This window comes from Emydura macquarii, unplaced genomic scaffold (assembly GCF_026122565.2).
Source record: "Emydura macquarii macquarii isolate MOO-44397 ecotype Brisbane River unplaced genomic scaffold, CSIRO-AGI_Emac_v2 contig_71, whole genome shotgun sequence".
NCBI lineage: Eukaryota > Metazoa > Chordata > Testudines > Chelidae > Emydura > Emydura macquarii.
The window spans coordinates 10,323,684-10,344,762 of NW_027130208.1; the positions used below are offsets into that span (position 1 = coordinate 10,323,684).

The 21,079-nt window shown below is 42.8% G+C and overlaps 1 protein-coding gene and 1 long non-coding RNA gene across 7 annotated transcripts in view; one reads left to right on the plus strand and one right to left on the minus strand.

Annotated features, from left to right (window-relative positions):
* PDZRN3 (PDZ domain containing ring finger 3) overlaps positions 1-20,146 on the minus strand; it is a 188,272-nt gene extending 168,126 nt beyond the window's left edge. Inside the window, exons 1-3 of the mRNA XM_067542507.1 lie at positions 19,286-20,146; positions 11,150-11,236; positions 9,625-9,732 (exon numbers count right to left, since the gene is read on the minus strand). Of these exons, the coding sequence (XP_067398608.1) occupies positions 9,625-9,732; positions 11,150-11,236; positions 19,286-20,008 (918 nt within the window). The 5' untranslated portion in view covers positions 20,009-20,146. The remainder of the gene's footprint in view (positions 1-9,624; positions 9,733-11,149; positions 11,237-19,285) is intronic.
* The window catches only part of LOC137149144 (uncharacterized), a 375,061-nt gene that overhangs the window by 235,092 nt on the left and 118,890 nt on the right, over positions 1-21,079 (plus strand). The window contains exon 1 of one of the 6 annotated variants that reach the window (XR_010918688.1): positions 19,810-19,919. The exons of the other annotated variants lie outside the window; for them this stretch is intronic. This is a non-coding gene — a long non-coding RNA (uncharacterized lncRNA). Of the gene's footprint in view, positions 1-19,809; positions 19,920-21,079 lie in introns of those variants that run through there. 6 annotated transcript variants of the gene reach the window in all.

A 21,079-nucleotide genomic window follows, 5' to 3' on the forward strand; every position in this document is an offset into this window, starting at 1 on the left:
TTCAGGATCAGGACCTTTTGAAATGTTGATCTAAAGACTGGATTCCACTGACACGTCCAATATATTAACATTTTCTAAATAATCTCCACATTCCATTTAATCCAAACTAAAAGAAGCCATGCAAGCTCTATTCAAGTGCATTTTGAATAGCAATGATCGGAACATACAATCGCTTTTGTAGTTAATTTGCACTTATTTTATTCATATCTTTTGATACAATTGACATGGTAATTCATTGCACATGTACTAAATTAAAGATGATTGCGCCTGATTGCCCAATTATCAAAATGCACAAACTGTGTGAAAATAGTTTATAGGACAGTGCATGTTTTCTCTACAAAGCCTCTGAGAGTACTTCAAACCTAAAAAAAAATCCAACAGTTAATCATAACGGTTTGGCTTCAAATATGGAAAACTGAACAGGGAATGATTTAAAGCTCAAGGAATTGTATCATATGTGAAAAGGAGATTAAATCAACTCATTGTTATATATTCAACATGTCACATTACAAGAAAAAGTATCCATCTAGTGGAGTTTGACATTTCTATTTTGTTCTGAAGAATAGAATAGGAAATAGCTATTTATCAGTTTTCCTTTGAAATAATAATAATACAAATGCATAGAACTGACATTATCAAAGCTTAAGCACTTCCTGTTTTCTTCCCAAAGGGTATAAAGAGCTGTTCCATTTGCTACAGAGATTGCTAATAGCTACACCAAAGGCAAGGCGTATCAAGAGGGCCAGATTCTCCATCGCCTTGTGTAGTCTTTTACCGTTGTGAGAAGCGAGTCTATAAGGGTGCAAAATGCTACCACAGCAGAGTGAAAGCATTTTTCACTCACTTTACAGTGGTAAATGGCAAGACAAGGTTCAATGCAGTGGAGAATCAGCCTTAGAGAATAGAGTATATTCTTCCTAATCACTGTCTTTTTCTCTCAGATCTGATTTATCTTCTAACTGTTACACAGCACAACAAACAAGAACACTGATCCGGTTATGTAACTAACTCCTCTGCATGGGTTTTGAGACCTACACCCTACCGAGCAGCACCATGTAGAGAAGGAGAAACTTAGGATCCTCAGTTACTGTAGCTCCATGAAACTATGCCAATTTACACCAGCAGAGGATCTAGTCCTTTTTAACACTGCATATTATTAAGGAAACCAAATTAAAAAAAACCATGTTCCCACTAACTTAAAACAGTTGCCCACTACAGTCACAGCACGTCTCTGGTTTATTCCTGGGTTTGGAGCTCTTTTTGGATGATTTCATTACTTTTTTAAGGATGCCCATGAGGGAGATATTTATAAGCTTCTATGGATTCGAAATGCCCACTATGTGCAGAGTGTCAACATGCTGTGGATTTTAATTAAAATGGGCAGAGAACGGAATGTTGCTGGCGTATGAAAGGGGAAGCATTGAGGGCACTGCTTCAAAAGTTACAGCATGAAAAAGACTTACCACTTGAGAACTCCAATCGCATATTTGGAGAGGAGTTTAATAATACAGCAAACCCAAAGAAGGGCATTCTTCTTTCTTTGCAGTACTTTTTTATTTTCCTCTTGTATAGTTGAACTGTATCACAATACTTCATATGAGAGATTAGATTACATTTCTATTGTTTTTGGGGGGGGGGGGGGGTGTTAAACGTTGACCAGCATTCAATTTGGCTTCTCTCTCCAACTCCCCACCTTCCAGTCCCAGCTTAGACTGCAGCATTGGTTTTGAGTCCTTCAAGCTAAAGAATACATTTATGGATGGGGAAAAAAAATAGAGTGAGAACCAAGGCCTCATGTTTTCACTGGGACCTATAGAGTTTTCCCTTAAATTTGTTACTTTTCTCTTTCATCAGTTGCCAAGTTGCACCATCCAGCCTTTAGCACAAACACGAACATGCTGCTTCTTTCTGAGACGTCATTAATAGACAAAGGCAAAATGTCTCAAAAAGGTTTCCTGTGAATATGCACACAAATAGAAAGTTGAATTTACTTCAGCTGTGTTTACAGCCCTTTGGTGTTCACTCCCCATAAACATGCTTAGTGTGCTTAAACATCCTAGCAGGAATAATCACAGAAAGCCAATTTGAAGTGAAAGGCTGAATACATTTTCCTAAAAAACAAACTTGTAAGTACACATATCCACACAGGAAATCTAGTTTTAAGAGTTGTGCTCCTCCTTTCATAGAACAGAAACAACACCGTGTGACTTTTATCAAAACTAAACAACAAAGCTAGGATTTTGAATTTCAACTAGTGAATACTTGAATGAACTTCTCATGAATAATTTACAGAGCAAGGTTTATTTGTAAAAGTAATGGGTGAATAATTCCATATTAATTAAAGAGACCTCCAAAGAAAGTAGTAAAATACTCCTGGGCAATTTGCAAACTGAAGGCTAAATTCACCTAACAAGTTATTTTATTCACTACAAAGCAACAGGGCAGGATTCTGATACCCTTGTTCATGTTAAGTAGTGCCTTACTCCATGACTGGTGAAAAAAATGTAACTCTTGGAATATGGGTGGCAGACTTTAGTCATTGCTGCTAGCGTTTGAACTTTGCATTCTGCTAGGGTGCTCTCCTGACAATTTATTCAGCCCCTTAAGCCTAGCGGAAAAGTGCCAGAATAGTTAGCGGTTGGTTGGTTGTTGGTTAGTTAGTAGTTAGCCCTATGCAGTTCTGCAAAGGGAGGAGAAGGTGCAAGAAGCCCTTTTATCCCTTTCTGCAGGAGGGTTGCACAATTCCATCACCGACCTCAAAGCCTGCGCTAGTCCATAGCCGGGGCTTGGCTCTTGATAGAGAAGGTGGCGTGCGAGAAGGGTCAGGCCATTTCCCGCCTGCTCTTCTAGCAGAGCTGAGCTTGCATGGGGAAGCACATATTCCACCCTGTAAAAAGGTGACAGAGCAAACGGCTTTGATGCCCTCTCTTTCACTAGGGCTCACCAGTCGGGGGTAAAGAGCGGAATTCCAACTGATCAGCTCCCAGCCAGAGCAGCGGTGAGGTATAGGTACGGCAGGGTCGTGTTTAGGGACATCAGAATCTCAGCTCGCCTTTAAAAAAGAATCCCTCATGACTGCAGAGGAAAGCTTAAAAACAAGAACGCAGGGCAGCAAAGAGAGAGACATTTGCATGAGTCCCCAGGCAGCTTGACGCACTAGCTCTGAGGGGCGTGGACTGCCCCAGCTCCAAAGCCAACTGCTTTGGGGGCCCCTGTCGACGTTGCCCCAGGGAGGGAAACAAGCGCAGACGGCCCAGCCTGCTCTCCCCAACAGATGCACGCCGGCCTTTGGGGTAAGTGCAGGGGCGCCCCCCTGCTCCGGCTCTCAAGGGAGGAGGAGGGTCTGAGCAGCTGTTCCTGGGCAGGCGACGCCCCAATGTGCCTTAACCGAGCCCTGCTCCTAGCCAGCCGTCATCTTCCAGGACAAACATAAGCCCCTGGGCCAGGGAACCATTCAGAGAGAAACACCAGCAATCTGCAGGGAATCAAACTCTCCAGACAAGGGGAAGGAAAGAGGAAACTACCAACTCCCAAACTGCTAACTGATCTCACCCATGCTAGCAAGAAAAGCTGCAACTAATCCAAAAATCTGGGCTAGCAAATCACACCCTAGACGAGGCAACCAGGTGAATCACCTCTTAGCTCATTATAACCTTAAAACAGCCCCTACCTCCCAACCCCAGCTGTAGATGTTCCTCAGCATGCACATTTTATTTATAAAGAACTGAATGTCATGCTCTTGTGACCTTTCCTTCTGGTGAGTGATCCATCTGTGGGTGTCTGATGCAGCTTCCGCTGTGTTAATCTGGCTTTGGAGCTCTTTCACAGGCTACATAGTTAACACAGCTGCCAAATTCAGTTTACTCTATGACGTGCCATGTGTAAGATGAGAAATGGCACTGCTGTTGGAACAGATCCTGCAGGGCAAACTGAGAACGTTCTGCCCCTGGCCTCACCAAATGACAAATAATCCAACAGATTTGCAAAAATACAGGACAGTTCGCTAAGATGTGTGAATATGCTTATGTTAAGACTGATGACGAAAACCACTCAATACATAATACAAAATCAGTCCATAATTCATAGTAAATGAGTATCCTTCGGGGGACAAATCAATCAAATGATTTCTGTACTCAGCCACATCCTCAGCTCCTGAAACAATGAAGTCTTCAACAGACAGCATCATACATGGGGCAGATTCTCATAGCTCTAGCAAAGCCAGTGGGGTTCTGACAATTGACACCAGCGAAGGATCTGCCCCACTATGTTTAAAAGTATGCTTATGGAAAGTATTCATTTGTAGGATATTTAATAAGACTCCTACTTCCTATGCTAGCACAGAAGCTGAACAGGCTGACTCACTAGCTAAAGTCAGCAAAGAATGTCATATTTAATCTATAATCCTTCAAAGTAGGTGTGTTTAAACAAATTAAATTAAATTTGGCCTCAATTTAGTTGAGGAAAGATCAATCACATGCTCATATGTGGAACTTGAGTAGGCCCGTATTTGGAAATATAATTAGCTGCCACTTTGCTCCCACAACAAAAGCATACTATGTGATTATAGATAGTCTCCTTGTAAAAATGTAGGTGTCGCTAGCACGCCTACTTTTACCTCTTTCTTAACACAGGATTCAAAACCGCTTCTATTGAAACAAGGGCAAAACTCCCATTGACTTAAATAAGGAAGGAACCAGGCTTCTTACGTGCCTGTTCGTTAATGCATACTTAACACAGCCTCTTCTGGAGCTTACTCCAGAACATATTTAATGCAGCATTAGTGGTTTATTGTATTAAGTACATTAAACTATAACTGCTATAATTGCAGTTTGACTTGTGTTTATAAACCACAGAAGTTTATGATGCAAGCAAACAGAAGGCACAGAGGTCTTTCATCTTAACTTTTCAAGTAATTGTGAAAGACCTGAAAGCAGATTTAAGCCAGCCATTCAAATTTACTTTAGAAGTAGACTCCTAGATAGAGGCAGCTATGGGTAAATTGAACACATGACAGGGATCCAGGAAATTAACCTTCAAAAACATACATAAGAACATCTATGCTGGGTCTGACCAATGGTCCATCTAACCCAGAAGGAATGAACAGTAGAGGCAATCATCAAGTGATCCATCCCATCATCCATTCCCAGCTTCTAGCAATCAGAGGCTCGGGACACCCAGAGCATGGGGTTGCATCCCTGACCATCTTGGCAAATAGCCAATGATGCATCTATTCTCCATTATACGGACTTCTTCCAGGAGTCATTTCCCTCTATGCCTCAGGTTCCCTCATCTGTAAAATGGAGATAATATTTACCCTTTAGGGACAAGGTGAGAATTATTAACTAGTTAATGTTTGCAACACAAATTGAAGATGTAAAGCACTATGTAAGCACCAATTATTATTTTTGAACAGATACTGTAAAACAAAACACTTAATGGGAGAGGGGACCTGTATTTTCTTTGTGTGTCTATTGTGTATAGTATTAAACTCCTGGAGAAGCCTGAAACGTGTATCATTCACCTGGAGCAGTGGCTCTCAACCTATTTACCATTGTGAGCCACATATGCAGCGCTCTATGTGTTATGTGGGCTGCAGCTACATAATATATATACTACCTGTATGGCCCTGAGGACGTGACATGGGCCGCAGCTGTGTGCTGATTGGGCCGCGGGTTCTGATCTAGAGGACAGGTACATGTTTAGTAGTAGGGATGTGTACTTCATAGCATTCTGTTTCCTTACCACTAGTGGGCTAAATAATGAAGGCTTTGCTCATGTCGGTGATGCACAAGCCGCTAAGAAATAATTTTCTAAGGTTACCAAAAAATAAGGAGAAGGGGCAATTCACTTTTTTAAAAATGATTTAATTGTTTCGCCTTTAACTTTTTAAAACTTGTCAGAGAGGAAATCCGAACCCAACCTACATAAGGAAACCAAGCTTAAAATGATCTGAGACATTTTTCAAAAGCTTATCTTGGTATCAGACTGTCACAGAACAGTATTTGAAAGCAAATATCAACATAACAATAATTTACTATCCGTTATATATAAAACCATTATATTTGTCTGCACATCTTAAAAACCACATAATCCCAGCTCAGCAATTTGAAGTTTTCTGACAGTTCTGAAAATGAAAAATGGCACTTCTTTATTAACAGGCTCTTCAGAATGCATTTACCAGAAGACATGCAGGAAGGAAAGGTTCCAAAAGGAAACCACACAATTCACTCTTGATATATCAGTAAATTCACTATGATCAGAATTGTAATTAATTCTGGAGCTGCTGTGCTTTCCAGTTTATGCTTTTGGATTGCTTATCACACTGAAATGAGAGTTCTTTTTAAAGGATTCAATTCAATGTCATGCCAGCAATGTATATAAAGCCCTTAATTTTAAATGAACAAATATATAATATTATAGGCTCTAGATACTTGGGTTAACATCTCTTCCTGTGTTCTCCCAAGGGAAAAGTCACCAGCTCAGATGTTTCTCCTCTCTGTCCTTAGGTTCCATCTAGATCCTATTGTCTTGCCCTCTCCATTTGTAAAATCCTTCTATGAATCTACCTCCCTAAAGACAACCACCAATGCCAGTCTGTAGCGGCTTGCAATTTAGATCAGTTCAAATTTGTCATCCTGTTTTCATTAGCTCTGCCTTATCGATTCTCTTTCCCCCCGTTTTATTTTTGGCAGATTGACTGATTTTTCCTCTGACATGTTTGACCAAGTGTATTTAATAAATGTTCTGCATTATCACAGCATTCTATACACTGCCAAAAATGATACAGAAGGGATAGATTTTTGCCATTCTACTTTGAATAGGACTTTACTCCACAAGTAGTCACTACGACAACTATAAGAATAATTGCAGGATAAGGTACTACCTAATACGAGCAAGGCTGGTGAAACTGAACCTCAAACAACCAAAATAAATGTTTAGAATCATGAATGGAAGACGACTTCAACAATTACCTTATGTCTATGCTGCCAACTCTTTAATGTTAGGTCCATGTTTTCACTGGCTATACACAGCTGTTATAAATTAAACAACTTCACCTTTTCAACGTGACTTAAATATTAGACTTTAGATTAGACCACCACACGGTGTTTAGACTGTGTAAACTGTATACTAAGGTGATAAACATGATTCAGGTGCTTTGATAACAAGTACCCCTTCTTCCCCATCTGCATTAGGGCTATCACAATGTGCAAAACATAGCTTTTACCGAAAGCATGTGTCTTAGCTTTGAAGTCTCAAACATTTGTTTAGGTTGGAGACTTACAGGAAGCAGAGATGATAAAGCACCCTTTTGCTGCATGAACACAAAGCAATGTCAGTGCTTTGGAAACTATGTGCTAAATTTTGACAATAGGTGTGTGCATGCTGAAGGGCACATGAATTAGTAATTCATGTGTACTGTCAGCACAGCTGATACACTGCACCCAGATGAGTGCCTGATGAAATCTTAGTAGGTGGTAAATAGCATGAACTGCCGTACTGCCTCTATTCTGGGGCTATAACTCAGAAATGTGGACATGGAGGCCCAACGTCACATTACTCAAATAGGGCTGGGTGGTGTTTTTACAGTCTGCCCCATGGAAGGGGTGACACACAGAAGCAGTGCCCCAGGAGCAGAGCAGAGAGGGAACTGTGACTCAGAGCGCGTCTGCTGCTCTTCATAGGGAGTTAGCTGCTTCATCCCTTCCTTTGGAGCAGCTTACTCCCCTTGTGCATCTAAACAGCTGCTCCAGTGCGCAGCTGTGGATGTGGGGTGACCAGGGCTCCCTCCCTGCCCAATTATTCGCAGCAGTGAGTATCAGGAAAGTAGCTCTCCCCACCCCAGCTGGAGTCACAATCTGAGCAGGTCCAAACAGGGGAGCACTGGGAACATTACTCTCTGTGTGGCCAAGTATGGGCAATGACAATCTGGTGAGTGTGGATCCTGTGAAACAACACAAACACCAAGGGCCAGATTCAGATATTCTGACTCACTTTGAGTAGTATCTTACTCCTGGAGTAGTCCGACTGAAGTCAGTGATACTACTACTTGTGGAATGGAGTACTACTCCAGGCAAATAGGAGTATTAGAATTTGGCCCTAGACTGTTCACTCCAGTAATTTATTCCAGCTAAAAGTGGGACATTTCAGGCAGCACTGCAGCCTCAGGACAGGCTGCTGTAATTTAAGGCCCCAGGCAGCCCAGGATTAAATATAATTAAATATATCATAATGCATACGCAGAAAGAGGCTGAATTAAGGTTGCATGAGCCACATTAATGTTTCTGTTTCTTGACTTCCAAGTGCTTGATTTTGCAACCTTAACATTCCTTCAACATAGGTTGTGTGCAACTCTATATTTAAAACAGACTTACCTACAAATCGGATTATTAATAATGTCATATTATTAAAAAATCCTAACTTGACTATAGTGTTACAGGCATAGTTTGTTTTATGGGAGAGATTCTATACAGAGAAGATTTATATGGAGTCCTTCTTAGAGTTTTGCAGACATTTTGTGGTTACATTATATCATAAGCGTAACTTAAATCAGGGATAGCACTTCTAAACCACTCTACAACTAAGTTCTTATCTTTTAATGATCATGCTACTGAGATTCTATTCTTTTCCTCCATACGTAGTGTATCTTAATTAATATTTTATACTCCCTAAATTGTGAATGCAATTTACCATAACAGTGTAGAAAATAGCAAATACACATTGTCCTTTGCCAGTCGAAAATCCTTAACAGCTGTTTATTGCTCATTTGCAAAACATAAGAGCAATGGAATTCCATTACTTAGAGAAACTGGCTGTTCCATGATATCCTTGGCAACAAAAGCTGTACTTATCTTTTTGAACAATAGACTCTCAAACTTTCCTCCTCTTACGAAAATAAAAAGACAGTAAGGACACATTTTTAACCGTCAAATCTGACTCTAAATAAACTGCTTTCTGTTTCATGAAATCTAACCCTGCACTCCCCTCACCCCCATCTCCTCTTCCCAAAAAATCACTCACTGCAACTTATGAAAAACATTTCAAGCAACCAACTCTTTAACAGGAAGGGTATTTTTGTGTGATCAAGACTTAAGAAAATGAGAAGAAATTCAGACTGCAGTCTGAATAATACGAGTCCAGAATAACATTAGAGAAATTACTTAGGCAAGCTTATAACCATCTGTACCAAAATTCTGTAACAGAAACTTTTGTCCTCTATCTGTTCAAAACATTTTGCTACCCCATGAAATGTCTTAGAAACCAACCTAAATAAAGTCATGGTTTATACAACAGATATTTCACATATGTTTTTAACTAAGTAACTTACAAGTCTCCAACAGCTTTAAAAAGAAATAACAGCAGCATACCAAATAGATGCTAGCTCCTCAAAAAGCCAGGACATGTACATACCATCCATAAGCTGGTTTCTATATTTAGATAAGAACTCTACCTAAAGCCAGGAAGGTCAGCATTGACTCTGGTCAAGCATATTTTACCTGACTTCTCTTCTAGACATTTATCACGCTACATCTCTCCCACCCCACACCACACCACACATTATGCCTTACAAAAGACATGAGACGGAACTTGGCCTATTAAAAGAGACCGGACATTGTGTTCGCATACCTCAATAATCCTGTCGTGAATCTGCAGCCCTCCTTCTTTGGCAGCAGGTCCACTGTCAACTATTTTCGATATAAAAATTCCTTCACTAGATGAACCATCTTGATTGTCCTTCAGGGATGAAAAGAAAAATATATCATTATACCCTATACCAGTTCTAATTTGTCTGAGGCTGAAACTTGTCAATGATGATGCGCACGAGCTACAAAATGCACAGAGCCACCTTAAAGTAATTAGTTGCTATGGGCTAGGTCCTCAGACCCTGTATACCTACAACTTCCATTTAAAAATGCAACCATAACAGGCTTCAATTTGTTGTCTAACTTTATGCAGATAGTTACCTAAAGCCAATTTGTGCTGATCCCTCCATCTTTCATTTATGTAATAAGTATATAATGCAAGAGGACAAACAGATATGTATCCATCTGTGGCTGCATAACATTTTTTCTATCCAATCTGAAACAGCAATGGCAAAGTAAATAAAGTTAACAAATAATTCTTTAGGTCCTCGTAGTTCTGGGCAATCAGGTCCCATATGCATTAACAGCATAGAGCAGTGTTTCTCAAATAGTGTTCCGCGGAACCCCAGGGTTCCACGGGCTGAGTTGAAGGGTTCCACGAAAAAGCGGAACCGTGCCGCCGAACAGGGGAAGATTTCCTGGACTTTTCGGCGGAGGGTATGGCATGGCCGCGCAAGGGTTCCGCGGCGAAATATAATTGAGAAACACTGGCATAGAATGATGATGCAGAAGTATAGTTAAAAATTGTTAACTACAAGGGGGGGAAAAAACTCAATGTGAATTTGCTAAGAGCAAGCCCAAATTTCTGTGGCCTTCTTGAGAGGCAAAGAAGCTGTTCTATCAAAATTAAACTGGTATCCTTTCTGAACTATCAGGACAAGTTAAAATCCATCACCTGACCTACTTTAGGTCACATGATGTTGGCTCCAGCTGGTCAACATCAAGGGAAAAAAAATGTTAATAAGTGTTCATGTAAGAAGTTCAGTCCTGAACATTTGCACAGGCGAAACTTCCACTGAAATCAAGGAGTTCCGAACAGAGCAAACAGTGGGTGGTTTAAATTATGTCCTTACAACAGTACTGTTTAGTGTATGATGGAAGAGATGGTACATTTCTGTGGCCCCAACTGCAAATACAGTTTGAAACAAGTTGTTAAAGGACCCGATCCTGTCAGCACTGAACTCATGGGACTGCTTATTCACAGGAGTGTGGTGTGCAGGAATGGGCTGGAGGTGCTTCAGCATCATCTACGCAATCCACACGTGAGAGTGCACCCACATCGCATAAGTGTAATTAGCTGCTACCAAGAATGAAAAACAATAGTATGTGGAAAAAGAAGTGTGTAATCAGCTAAGACACCCCATGTCAGTTTGACTATACGGTATGTGTACACTGAAATCACCCCATCCAGAGCCAAATATGTAGTCAGCAGCATTTCTTTCTCCAAACACTGATCTGCATGCTCTCCCCAACAGGAAAAGACAAATACATTTTAACAATTAACATACCACACATGGCCGGCCACCAATAATATTAAATCCAAGAGATCCAGAGTCACGATGAAGGACAAGAGTCAGTGCATTAGTCTCTTCACCCTAGAAAGAAAAGGTAAAAGCATTCAAAACACGTGCATATAGGCAGATGCTAAAAAGAGTCATGCTTCCATTTAAATATTTAGTTTGCTCATGAATTCCAGGGGAAGCTGTTTATGGCCAGATTTTCAAGAGTGCTCAAGACCCAGCAGCTCCCATTGTTCTCACATTCCATCTATCCCATTGTTCTTAATAGGAATTGCTGAGTGCTGAACTCTTTTGAATATCCGGAATTTAAGATTTATGCATCATTTTGTTTTGCAAGCTAGAGCAGAGAGAACCCTTTGCTGGGTCACACGGTTTAGATCTACAGCCATAGTCTAATGGAATAAAAAAAATCTCCATATGCTGTGTAGTAATTATAGTAACTGACATGATCATATTTGATGTGCACTACATACAAATCTTCAGGGTCACCTGTAGTCTGATACCTGTCCCCCCTGATTCTTGCTGTGATTGATTCTTGCAATGGCATTTTTATGTTGCCTCTTTTTATCTTCCTGGTTACATGATGATGTCCGAAACAGTGAGTGATCCGAAGCAATAGCAGACATGAAGTGTTCTGAGACAGCAATTCTCTTGTGAATTTTAGCAGATAGAATTAAATAAAGGTTGAGAATCTCAAAGCACCAGACTCCTAACCGTTGTACAAAGTGAGTGTTACAGGGAGTAATTCCACTGAGATTCTGATTAATTCAGATCCTATCTATAAAGGCTTGACAGTGATAATAATAGAAAACCTCCTTCACTGAGAATTCCCTCAACTCCCAAAATAGAAACCCCTACAGTAACAGGTCTCTGATTAGACTGGTAGGAATAACAGATATATTTTACGTACGAAGAGCAACAGCGGAGACGTCGGACATACTCCATATAAACATGATCTGTTGTCCTATCCTGGGTCCCAAGGTTGCTCCCAAACATAGGAACGTTATTGGCTTATACAATAACATCCTTTCCACAGATAAGTTGAAGCACTGTGATATCTCTTAGTGGTGGCAAATTACATAAAAGGCAAAAGTAAATGCCTACATTGTTAATGACAACTTTGAATCTTCACAGCTGATTATTTTCCATCTCAGTCAAATAGTAGTTAATAATAGCATGATATACAAGTGGGTTCCTCCCCCCGTGCTAACTTAAGGGTTTCAGAGATGAGACTCTGCAGATATTCAGAGTGATATGGTGCGTATCTAAATACAGACAAGTTCTGATAAGAACCTGAAGGTTGCTATCTGCAGATTTCTTTGTTTTTAACTAAAAGGTGAAAAAATTATGAACACCTAAGAATTGGAGGAAGTTATCTTACAAGTCTGATTTCATAACCAATTAATGACAAATTATAACAGTTACTTAGTAACTCAGCGGAGATGTTTTTAGTTTGTGCATTTTTCTTTTCACATATCAATTTGAAGTTGTCAATTAAATATTATAAATGTCTAAATGTCAAAGCAATCCAATATAACTGAATCATTCTTATGGAAAAAAGCAATGGGGCCAAATTTTCTGCTGCTGTAAATAGGCAGAGCTCCACTAACTTTAGTGCATCAGCACACTATAACACCACACACCAGCTGAGAATTTGGCCTAGAATGTTCCTCAGTGGTATGTGCGCATTTTCTTTCTTGCAGATCACATAAGTAGATTGAGACCTGATCCCAGGAGGTACTGAGCATTCACAGCTCCCATTGATTTCAAGTGAATTTACACATACTCAGCACCAATCAGAATCAGACTTGCAAGGAGGAATGAAACACTAGGTGTTTTCCTGGAAATCTTCAAACCCAGACATCAGATAATATTTCAAGGAGAAAACTTCCAGTCCTGTGAGGCCATTTTTAAGGTCTGATAAGTTCAACATTTGAAAGACAGGTATGCCATTGTCACAAAAGCAGTTTACCTCTGCTTTCTATTATACTGCTTTATGGAGGCAAATCCACTAGGTCAATGAAGAAACAATTACCATACTGCTCTCAGGATGGTTGCTGTAATTAAAGCTGAGTTAAGTATTTCCATTACAATTCCTGATTCTGGGGTGGATTTAATACTTTTAATACCAAGGAGAAAGGTGTCCATTATTATTGTTGTTTCATTTCTACAGTGTGAGTTAAGCATTTAGGAGGATTTTGGAGCAGGATGAAAAATGGTTTAAAAGATACATGACATATTTTCAAATTTTCAAATATCCGTGGGAATTTTTTAAAGAGTCCAACCAATGCTAATTTGAATCCAAATCCTTCCTGCGCCATCAGACGTCACTTACAAGGTCTGCCACCCTGGTTGACTCTAGGCTGCTCTGCTTGTCCTCTATGCTACGACATCCCATACATTTTCCTTCTCTCAATAGTGTTTGACACAGGGATTGCTCCAGCTGCCCAATAGATGCCTATCATGGCAGATGCTCTGGCTTCATTCTTAAAATATGTTCCAAATATTTCTGTCTTCTTATCTCTAAAGTTATACACAAAAGGAGTTGTTGAACTCTCGACCTGCTCTAATGGATTTGCATATTTTGTCCACCATTTCTACTGCACTAGAGTAGTATTACAGTAAAGAACTGCCTATGGCATTGCAAAGTGATTATTCCACCGTATGTACTAAAATATCTAGGTACAAGGGACCCTGCAATGTGTTGCTTTTATATTTTGTTACTTTTGCAGATTCATACCTCAATGTTAGTGGGGCGTTTTAAACATCTTTCTATGCACATTAATGAAAAGCCACAATGAGAATGATTCTTGCAGGGCTTGGTGACTTTCTCTTCTTCCCAGAAATGTCTTATGTTCCAGAGAACTAATCATTAAATAGTGAAATAACTGGAGATGTAATGGCCAGCATCCCAACCCTACCCACAGCATCTGGTTCTGCAGCAAACCTGATGGTTTCTGGCATGCTATATTCCCACAACTGCGTAAAGCTGTTAAACTTAATTCTGGAAATTATTGTACCTCCCACCTGAATATTTTGGTGCTAATAGACTATCTTCTGCATTTTATTTTATATACGGGAAGCTTCCTCATTTCTCTAGTGATGCTGTAGCTAAGAAGACATTTCTCACCAACCAGAGGAACTCTACTCCTCCATATAGAGGATTATAGGCTAACAGAACTATTCCAAATTGTACAGTCAGGGACATATTTTAAGAGAAATAGTCTCCTTTTAATTTACAGCAGTTTGGTTGCCTTTTATAAAATGAAAATGCTGGAGGATATAGCCTCCATAAACCAGTCAAACTAAGGACCAAGTCTTCAACTGGTACCAACTGACAACTTCAGTGATTTGAGTGGATCTATGCTGGTTTAGCTCAACTGAGGATCTGTCCCATTACCTACTTATGGAGTGCCTCTCACTGCAATATACCTGCAGGCTTAAATACAGTAACATAAAAGTGCATAGACTTAAAACAAGAGGTCTCTGCTTTCACCTTTCTGGATATTTGCTACTTGTACATTTTTAAAATGTTATCCTCAGTGTTTCTGTTTCCTGTGTGGCTTTTATACTGGGCTCTGAAGAAGGTCAGACTGCAGCACTGGAAGGGGGTTCCGAGGCCTTGGACCCAGCTCCAAAAATACCTCGTTAGTTCATCCTTGCTCATTTCTTCCCAATGACTTCAACACAAACCATGTGCATACATGCAAGAGCAGAATTGGACCAACTTTATCAATAAGTTTGAATAATGCTATGTTTCATTAAGGATCAAGCACAGTTTAAATAGCCTGAGGTTTTTCTTTCAGATGCATTCAGACTTTGAGGTATTCAAAATGACTTACTTTACCAAATGAAATATTCAGTTTGGGTGAAACATCTCCATAACCTCCCCTTCAAGCACATACGAAAAAACCCTCACCTCTCACCATCTCAAACCTCATTGCCTTCCTCTCCAAACGCAAGGCAGGATCTTATACATATTAGACCTTGCTTTCAATAATAAACACACAGCACAACAGACACGAAATAAATAAACTTTAAAAAAAAAAAAAAAAAACACAACCCTCACACTTTCTCCTCACAGACAAAAAAGGAGGAGGAGGAGGGACATGTGACGAATGCAAGTCATATAACTTAATGCACATCTGGAAGCCGCTCAACGACTATATAGATCCGATGGCATAAGAACCTAAATAAAAAAGAATAAAACGCCTGATTAATTGGGCTTCGTGCAGAGATCTCTGCTGGGATTATAAGTGGGGAAGTGAATGGAATTTCCCTTTCCTCAATGGCTAGACAATCCACAGCCATATTTGCTCCAATGCAGATGTTTGAGCTTTTAGATCTACCTAATTGCAGCTTCAGTGGCCCTGCTTCCAGCACATACTTCCCCCATGACATTGTATTCAGATCCCTTCCACAGCAGAAAAGCCATTCTCTGCACAGTTGCCCTGTTTTTGATCCTTTAATGTAACTCCATCATGACGGTCAACTGGTATAGAAGGCCTTGTGGACATCCCCAAACCACCATTTAATTTCCCCTTTGATTCATTACTTCAAATAGAATGGTGAGGAGGCATCTCTTCTAGTGGAAGAAGAGATACCATTTGTTTTATTCTAGAGTGGTTCCATATCATTATCAACTAGCAATAATTCAGTCTGGAAAGCCAGAACATTTATTTTTTCCTAACCTACACAGAGAACTCAGGTCATAGTAAAGTAAATATATGGAACTGCACAAGCACATTAACACAGTTCATTAATAACAGTTCTATTTGAGCAATGAGTGCTTCAACACCGACCAAGCAAATATCTGAGGTATAAATAATAATAACAATGCATATTTTGACTGGGCACAGTTATTTTTTAACCTGGAATCAAACCAAGAAGTCTATTATTCTATATTGGAATACTCCTAAACTAGGTGTTCTGGGACCAAAAAATGCCTGAATCAAATACACGCGCCTTGCTAGGTGTTTATAGCCTCCATCCCGTGCTGCACATACTACACTCCAGCATCGTCTGAATAAATAATCTAGAACTAAAAAAAATCTGGAAGCAAGCCACATCCCAAACTGGTGCAACATCTCTTGCAGTAGGTGATCACTTTTCTATCACGGTCTTTTTCAAAAATCTCTTGTGCACAAAGATGCATGTTTCCTGATTGTACTTGTTCTGGAGCTGGGCAGACTGAAACTGTTACCATTGGAAAGCTGCCCAAAATGCCATGAAAGACATGTAATTGACAGACCGCTGCACCACAAATTTGTGGTGACACGACACCTTTTGGCTTTCTGCACATTACACGGTGCTTCAGAAAACTGCATAACAGCCTTTTTGTAGCAGGGCTGAAAATGAACACAGTCATGTTGGCCAGCTGCTTCCACAGATTTGATAAAAGTATTGCTGGAAATTACATACTGTGGCCATTTATCATCTATTTGTAACAGTACGTTTCATACAAATTTCATCCCACAGCACTTTACAGAGCTAAATAATGCAACAGCAAAGTTATAAGCATAGTGAAAAAAATCAAGAAGTGCAAATAAGGGAGCAAAGGTGTGGTTTTTTTGCTCAGACTGATGAGTGAGAGCAGTGATACTCAGAAGTTCTTTAATGTGTCTACCACTGCTCTTTGCAGCACATGATATTAAAACACTGTGATTTAATTATTGACTAACTGTAGTTGATAAAAATAATAATACTTGGTCAGTCATTTTGCTCTGAAAATACACCATAACTAATTGCAGTTGATAACATCATAACGTATCTATAAATAGTAAATAAAACAATGAATTCACACTACTGTGGCCCTTTTAGGGAAAGTTGATCACTAATTGGCTCCTGATCCACTGAGGTCTAAGTATCACTGAGGTAGAGAGAGACAAAAAAAACTATTGATGGTGGGAGCTGTAGACAAGGATTTCACAACTACAGAGCAAGAGGGGAACCAGATGAGTGGAGGGAGAAGGACAGGGTGCAGAATGCCAGAGAAATGATGGAGGGGGGGGAAGAGAGCTATGAATGAGAGGTTAAGGTTGAGTAAATCCAAAGAATGCTTTAAAAAAGAGGCTGTTGTGATCTAAGTTGGTCCTGAAATTGGGTGTGGAGTCTGATTTCTTTTATTAGTTTCATTTAGTTATTAGCCTATATTGTCTTAAGATACCATCTCCAGAGCTTAAAACAGTACTTCCCCATTCACGTTGTTTTCCATTTGACACATTTTTTTCTTCCCATTAATTTTTAATAGAATATAAGATCATAAAAAAGTTTTGTTTTGTGTACATTGCTGTTTGAACATCCGCATCATCAAAGATGTCAGTGTAGCTCTCTGAACGGTTTGATAAGTTTGCTGCTGCAGCTGTGGATGTCAGAAGTTGTGAAAAGCCCAAAATGTGTTCTCAGGGCTTTCTTCATGAAGATAATTGGTTTCTAGGTGCTCCCCTCACGTGGAAGACTTGTTTTGATTAATAGTTTGGGGCCACCGAAACCCTGTTATGTATAGCTCTGCTTCCTGAAGAATCTGCTCCTGGTCATCTTGATTTTATAAGTAGCCCATTCCAGATAGATCAAAGTCAAGATAAATTTTAATCTGATCAATCCAACTTTTGAAAACCCTATCATAGATAGTTCAGAAAAAGGAAAGCCCAAAGTAGATGGTCCATACTTGGACATACAGTAGAAAGTCCACACCATTTGGTTTCACATCATGAAAAGCTCATTGCTAGCGGGTACTGATTGTGCACCACTTAACTGAGGTTTGTCTATGTTGTGTAAGGGCTAATCCTAGTGACCTCATACTGTGGAAAACCCATTCTACATGATTTAAGGTTATGGAATGCTGGATCTGGAAAGCGCTGGGTCACCCAAAGTGTTTTGCAAACGATTCTGTTTAGTGCTATGCCCAGTAAGTTGACTCCTGGTGATTCGATACCATTGTGAGTCCCATTTGTGGCATTTACAGGGTTCTTTGGGAAGGAGAGCGAGAAAAGGGATTGTGACCTGGATATGTGACCATCACTGTACTGTCTTCAGCAAGATACTACAGTGATGGATCCATCAAAAATACATGCATGGAAACAGATTGTGACAGTTAAAGACCAGAGCTGAACATCTCATTTCACTTTTTTGTTGTTGTTATACTCACTCAAAGCAATTACTTCTTAAAGACAAACAACATTCCTGTCTCTCTCTACACCTCTCTGCCCCAGTTCCCCAAAACACGTCAAATAGCACCATAAATTATGAGCAACTGTAACATTGTCATTCCCCAGCTTTCAGTGAAAAGGCTCCCAAAAGCCTACAATAAGAAAACACAGAGACTGGAGGAAACAATAATAAACTGGCTTAAAAAGAAACTGGGGGGCAAACTAAGCTGTGGAGAGAATGGCTCAGAAATAAGTGTCACTTTAACATAATCCAGGACAAGAGATTTAAAATCACAGAGCTAAACATGGGAACTATATATATATATATATATATATATATATATATATATATATATATATATATATATCTTTCCCCCTGGATTTTGATAACTCCCCTCTTTCTTTTCTAAGCCGGGTGCTGTTTCTTCAGTTGGTGGTGCTCAGCTAAGCTGTAAATATTTGCCCTTCACCCAGACCTGCCAGCTGGCTGAGGCTCCAGCTGACAGACAAGGCTGTGGGTGAGGAAGGGGGGAGGAAATATGTCTCAAAGAAAAAAAAAAAAAAGAAATCCTGATTCCTAACCAGACCTTCCTAGTGGGGAAAAGAGAAAACGGCTTTGAGCAGGGTGCCTCCTGCCCTAGTCTGTTCTCCCTCATCACACACAGACTCCCTCTCTCTTCCACCCCCAGGAGTCCCAAAGTCTGGCACTTGGATGCTTTTTCCCCCCCACTCGCGTATCTGCCCCCAACCCTGTGACTCCAGCCCAGGGTAAAGGACAACCCAGGCAGCCAGGAGAGGGGGACGTCTCGACTCCAAAGCAAGGGCGTCCCCCGCGGGGGTGATGTCGGGGGCTGGAGGGGCAGGCGGTTGGACGGGAGCCAGGGAAGGGGAGCAGGGAGAGAGAAGCACGGGAGGGGGGACGCCGCTGACTCCGTGGCCGCGCCGGGCAGGCAGCGCCCCCCGCCAGCCCCCTTACCGTGCAGGGCGGCGCGGCCAGGCTGCGGCTGAGCGAGTCGAGGCGGGCGCTGTACTCGGTGAACTTCTTCTGGTAGCGCAGCGCTGTCATCTGCAGCTCCAGCTGGGCGGCCGCCAGCTGGGCCAGCAGCGACTTCTCCCGCTTGCCCGCCCGCAGCGCCTCTTTCTTCAGCGCCTTCTCCAGCCCGCCCAGCTGGGCCTGCAGGCGGCCGGCGTGGCCCTGCAGGGCTTGCAAGCAGCCGTGGCCGCCGGCCCGCTGCTGCTCCCGGTGGGTGAGGACCAAGCCGCAGCCTTGCTGGCAGACGCCCACCGGCCGGGCGGCGCAGCTCTCCCGCATGTGGGCCTCCAGCTCGCGCAGGTTGAGCACCTGGCCGCAGCCCGGGTGGCGGCAGGGGGCCGGGGCGTAGCCGCAGCGCTCGGCGTGGGCCCCCAGCTGCTGCAGCTTCACCACCTGGCCGCAGCCCCGGGCGTGGTGCTGGCACTTGATGTCCAGCTTGAGGATGAGGCTCTTGAGCGGCAGGACGTGGTTGAGCTCCTTGGTGGAGGAGATGCGGCGGCAGCGGGCCGGGCAGCTGCCCTGCTGCACCACCCAGGGCAGCAGGCAGCCGGCGCAGAACACATGGCCGCAGGGGGTGGTGAGCGGGTCCTCCAGCACTTTGTGGCACAGGTGGCACTTGAAGTCCGGATCCACCTCGCCGCTGAAGCGGTCCAGCTCGAACCCCATCTTTCCCCCCCCCAGGGGGGCGGGGGGGAGAGGGTCAAACGCTCCCCCCCCCTCTCCTGCTCCGGAAAAGGGACTTCAGAGGGAAGCCCGCACGGCAGAGATCCTGGGGAAGCAGGGCAGCCCCGGCTCTGGTTTCCTCGCGGCAGCGGCAGCAGCAGCAGCAGCAGCTCCCCTCTCCCCCGGGCGCGGACGGGCTGCAAGCGGCTCTCTGCGGGCTGCACGGACCGCCGCCGCCGAGCAGAGCCGCGCGCCGGGACTGGAGCTCGCGCTCCCCCTGCGAACGGGCTCGGGCTGGGGGTGAGCGAGGGAGAGGGATCCTCTACCGCATTGACTCGAGTTAATGCGCAGCACTTCGCGGCTCACACGCCCCTCCCTTCCCACTCTGCCCCCCCCCCCCCGTCCGCCCGCCTCCCTTTCCCTCGTCGGACCTTCCGTGTGCAGCGCTGGAGCGGGTGCCAGCAGCGGGGAGAGCCCCCCGCGTGGCCCCCAACTTATAGCAAAGGGGAGGGGACACAGCGTCTTTGTGGCCCCCCCCAGCTCGGTTTCCAGCTGACTGGAGCGGCCGGGGGGGCACCGGGGAGCGGGGCTCCGAGGATAGAGGCGGGGGGGGGGGGTTGAGGGGATGCCAGGCACCAGGAGGGGCGGGGGGCTGCATGGGGACCGTCACAAGAGGGGAATGGAAGGGATGGGGAAGGTTTGAGTTGGAGGCAGGGGTGGGGGTGGCTTGTGTGGGAAGAGGTAGCAGGAAAAGTCACAGAGATGGGGGGGTGCAGTGAGCAAGGGATGGGGAGATCCTGGGGAGGGGAGCTGGGCGTGTGGGACAGGCGCCAGCAGGGCACTTGGTCCAGGGCCGTTTGTAGGGAGACACGACCCAAGGTGGGGGGAGATCCATCTTAGGGAGGGCAGGTACCCGGGAGGGCAGATGGGAGTCCATGGGTACCAGATAGGGGTTGGAGCGTGGGGTAAAGAGTCTGGGGTGTATGTGTGGACTAGATCAGGGCAGGACTTGTTGGAGGACAGGTGCTGGCATGGAGCTAGGGAAGGTAAACTGGAGGGACAGATATTGGGGGG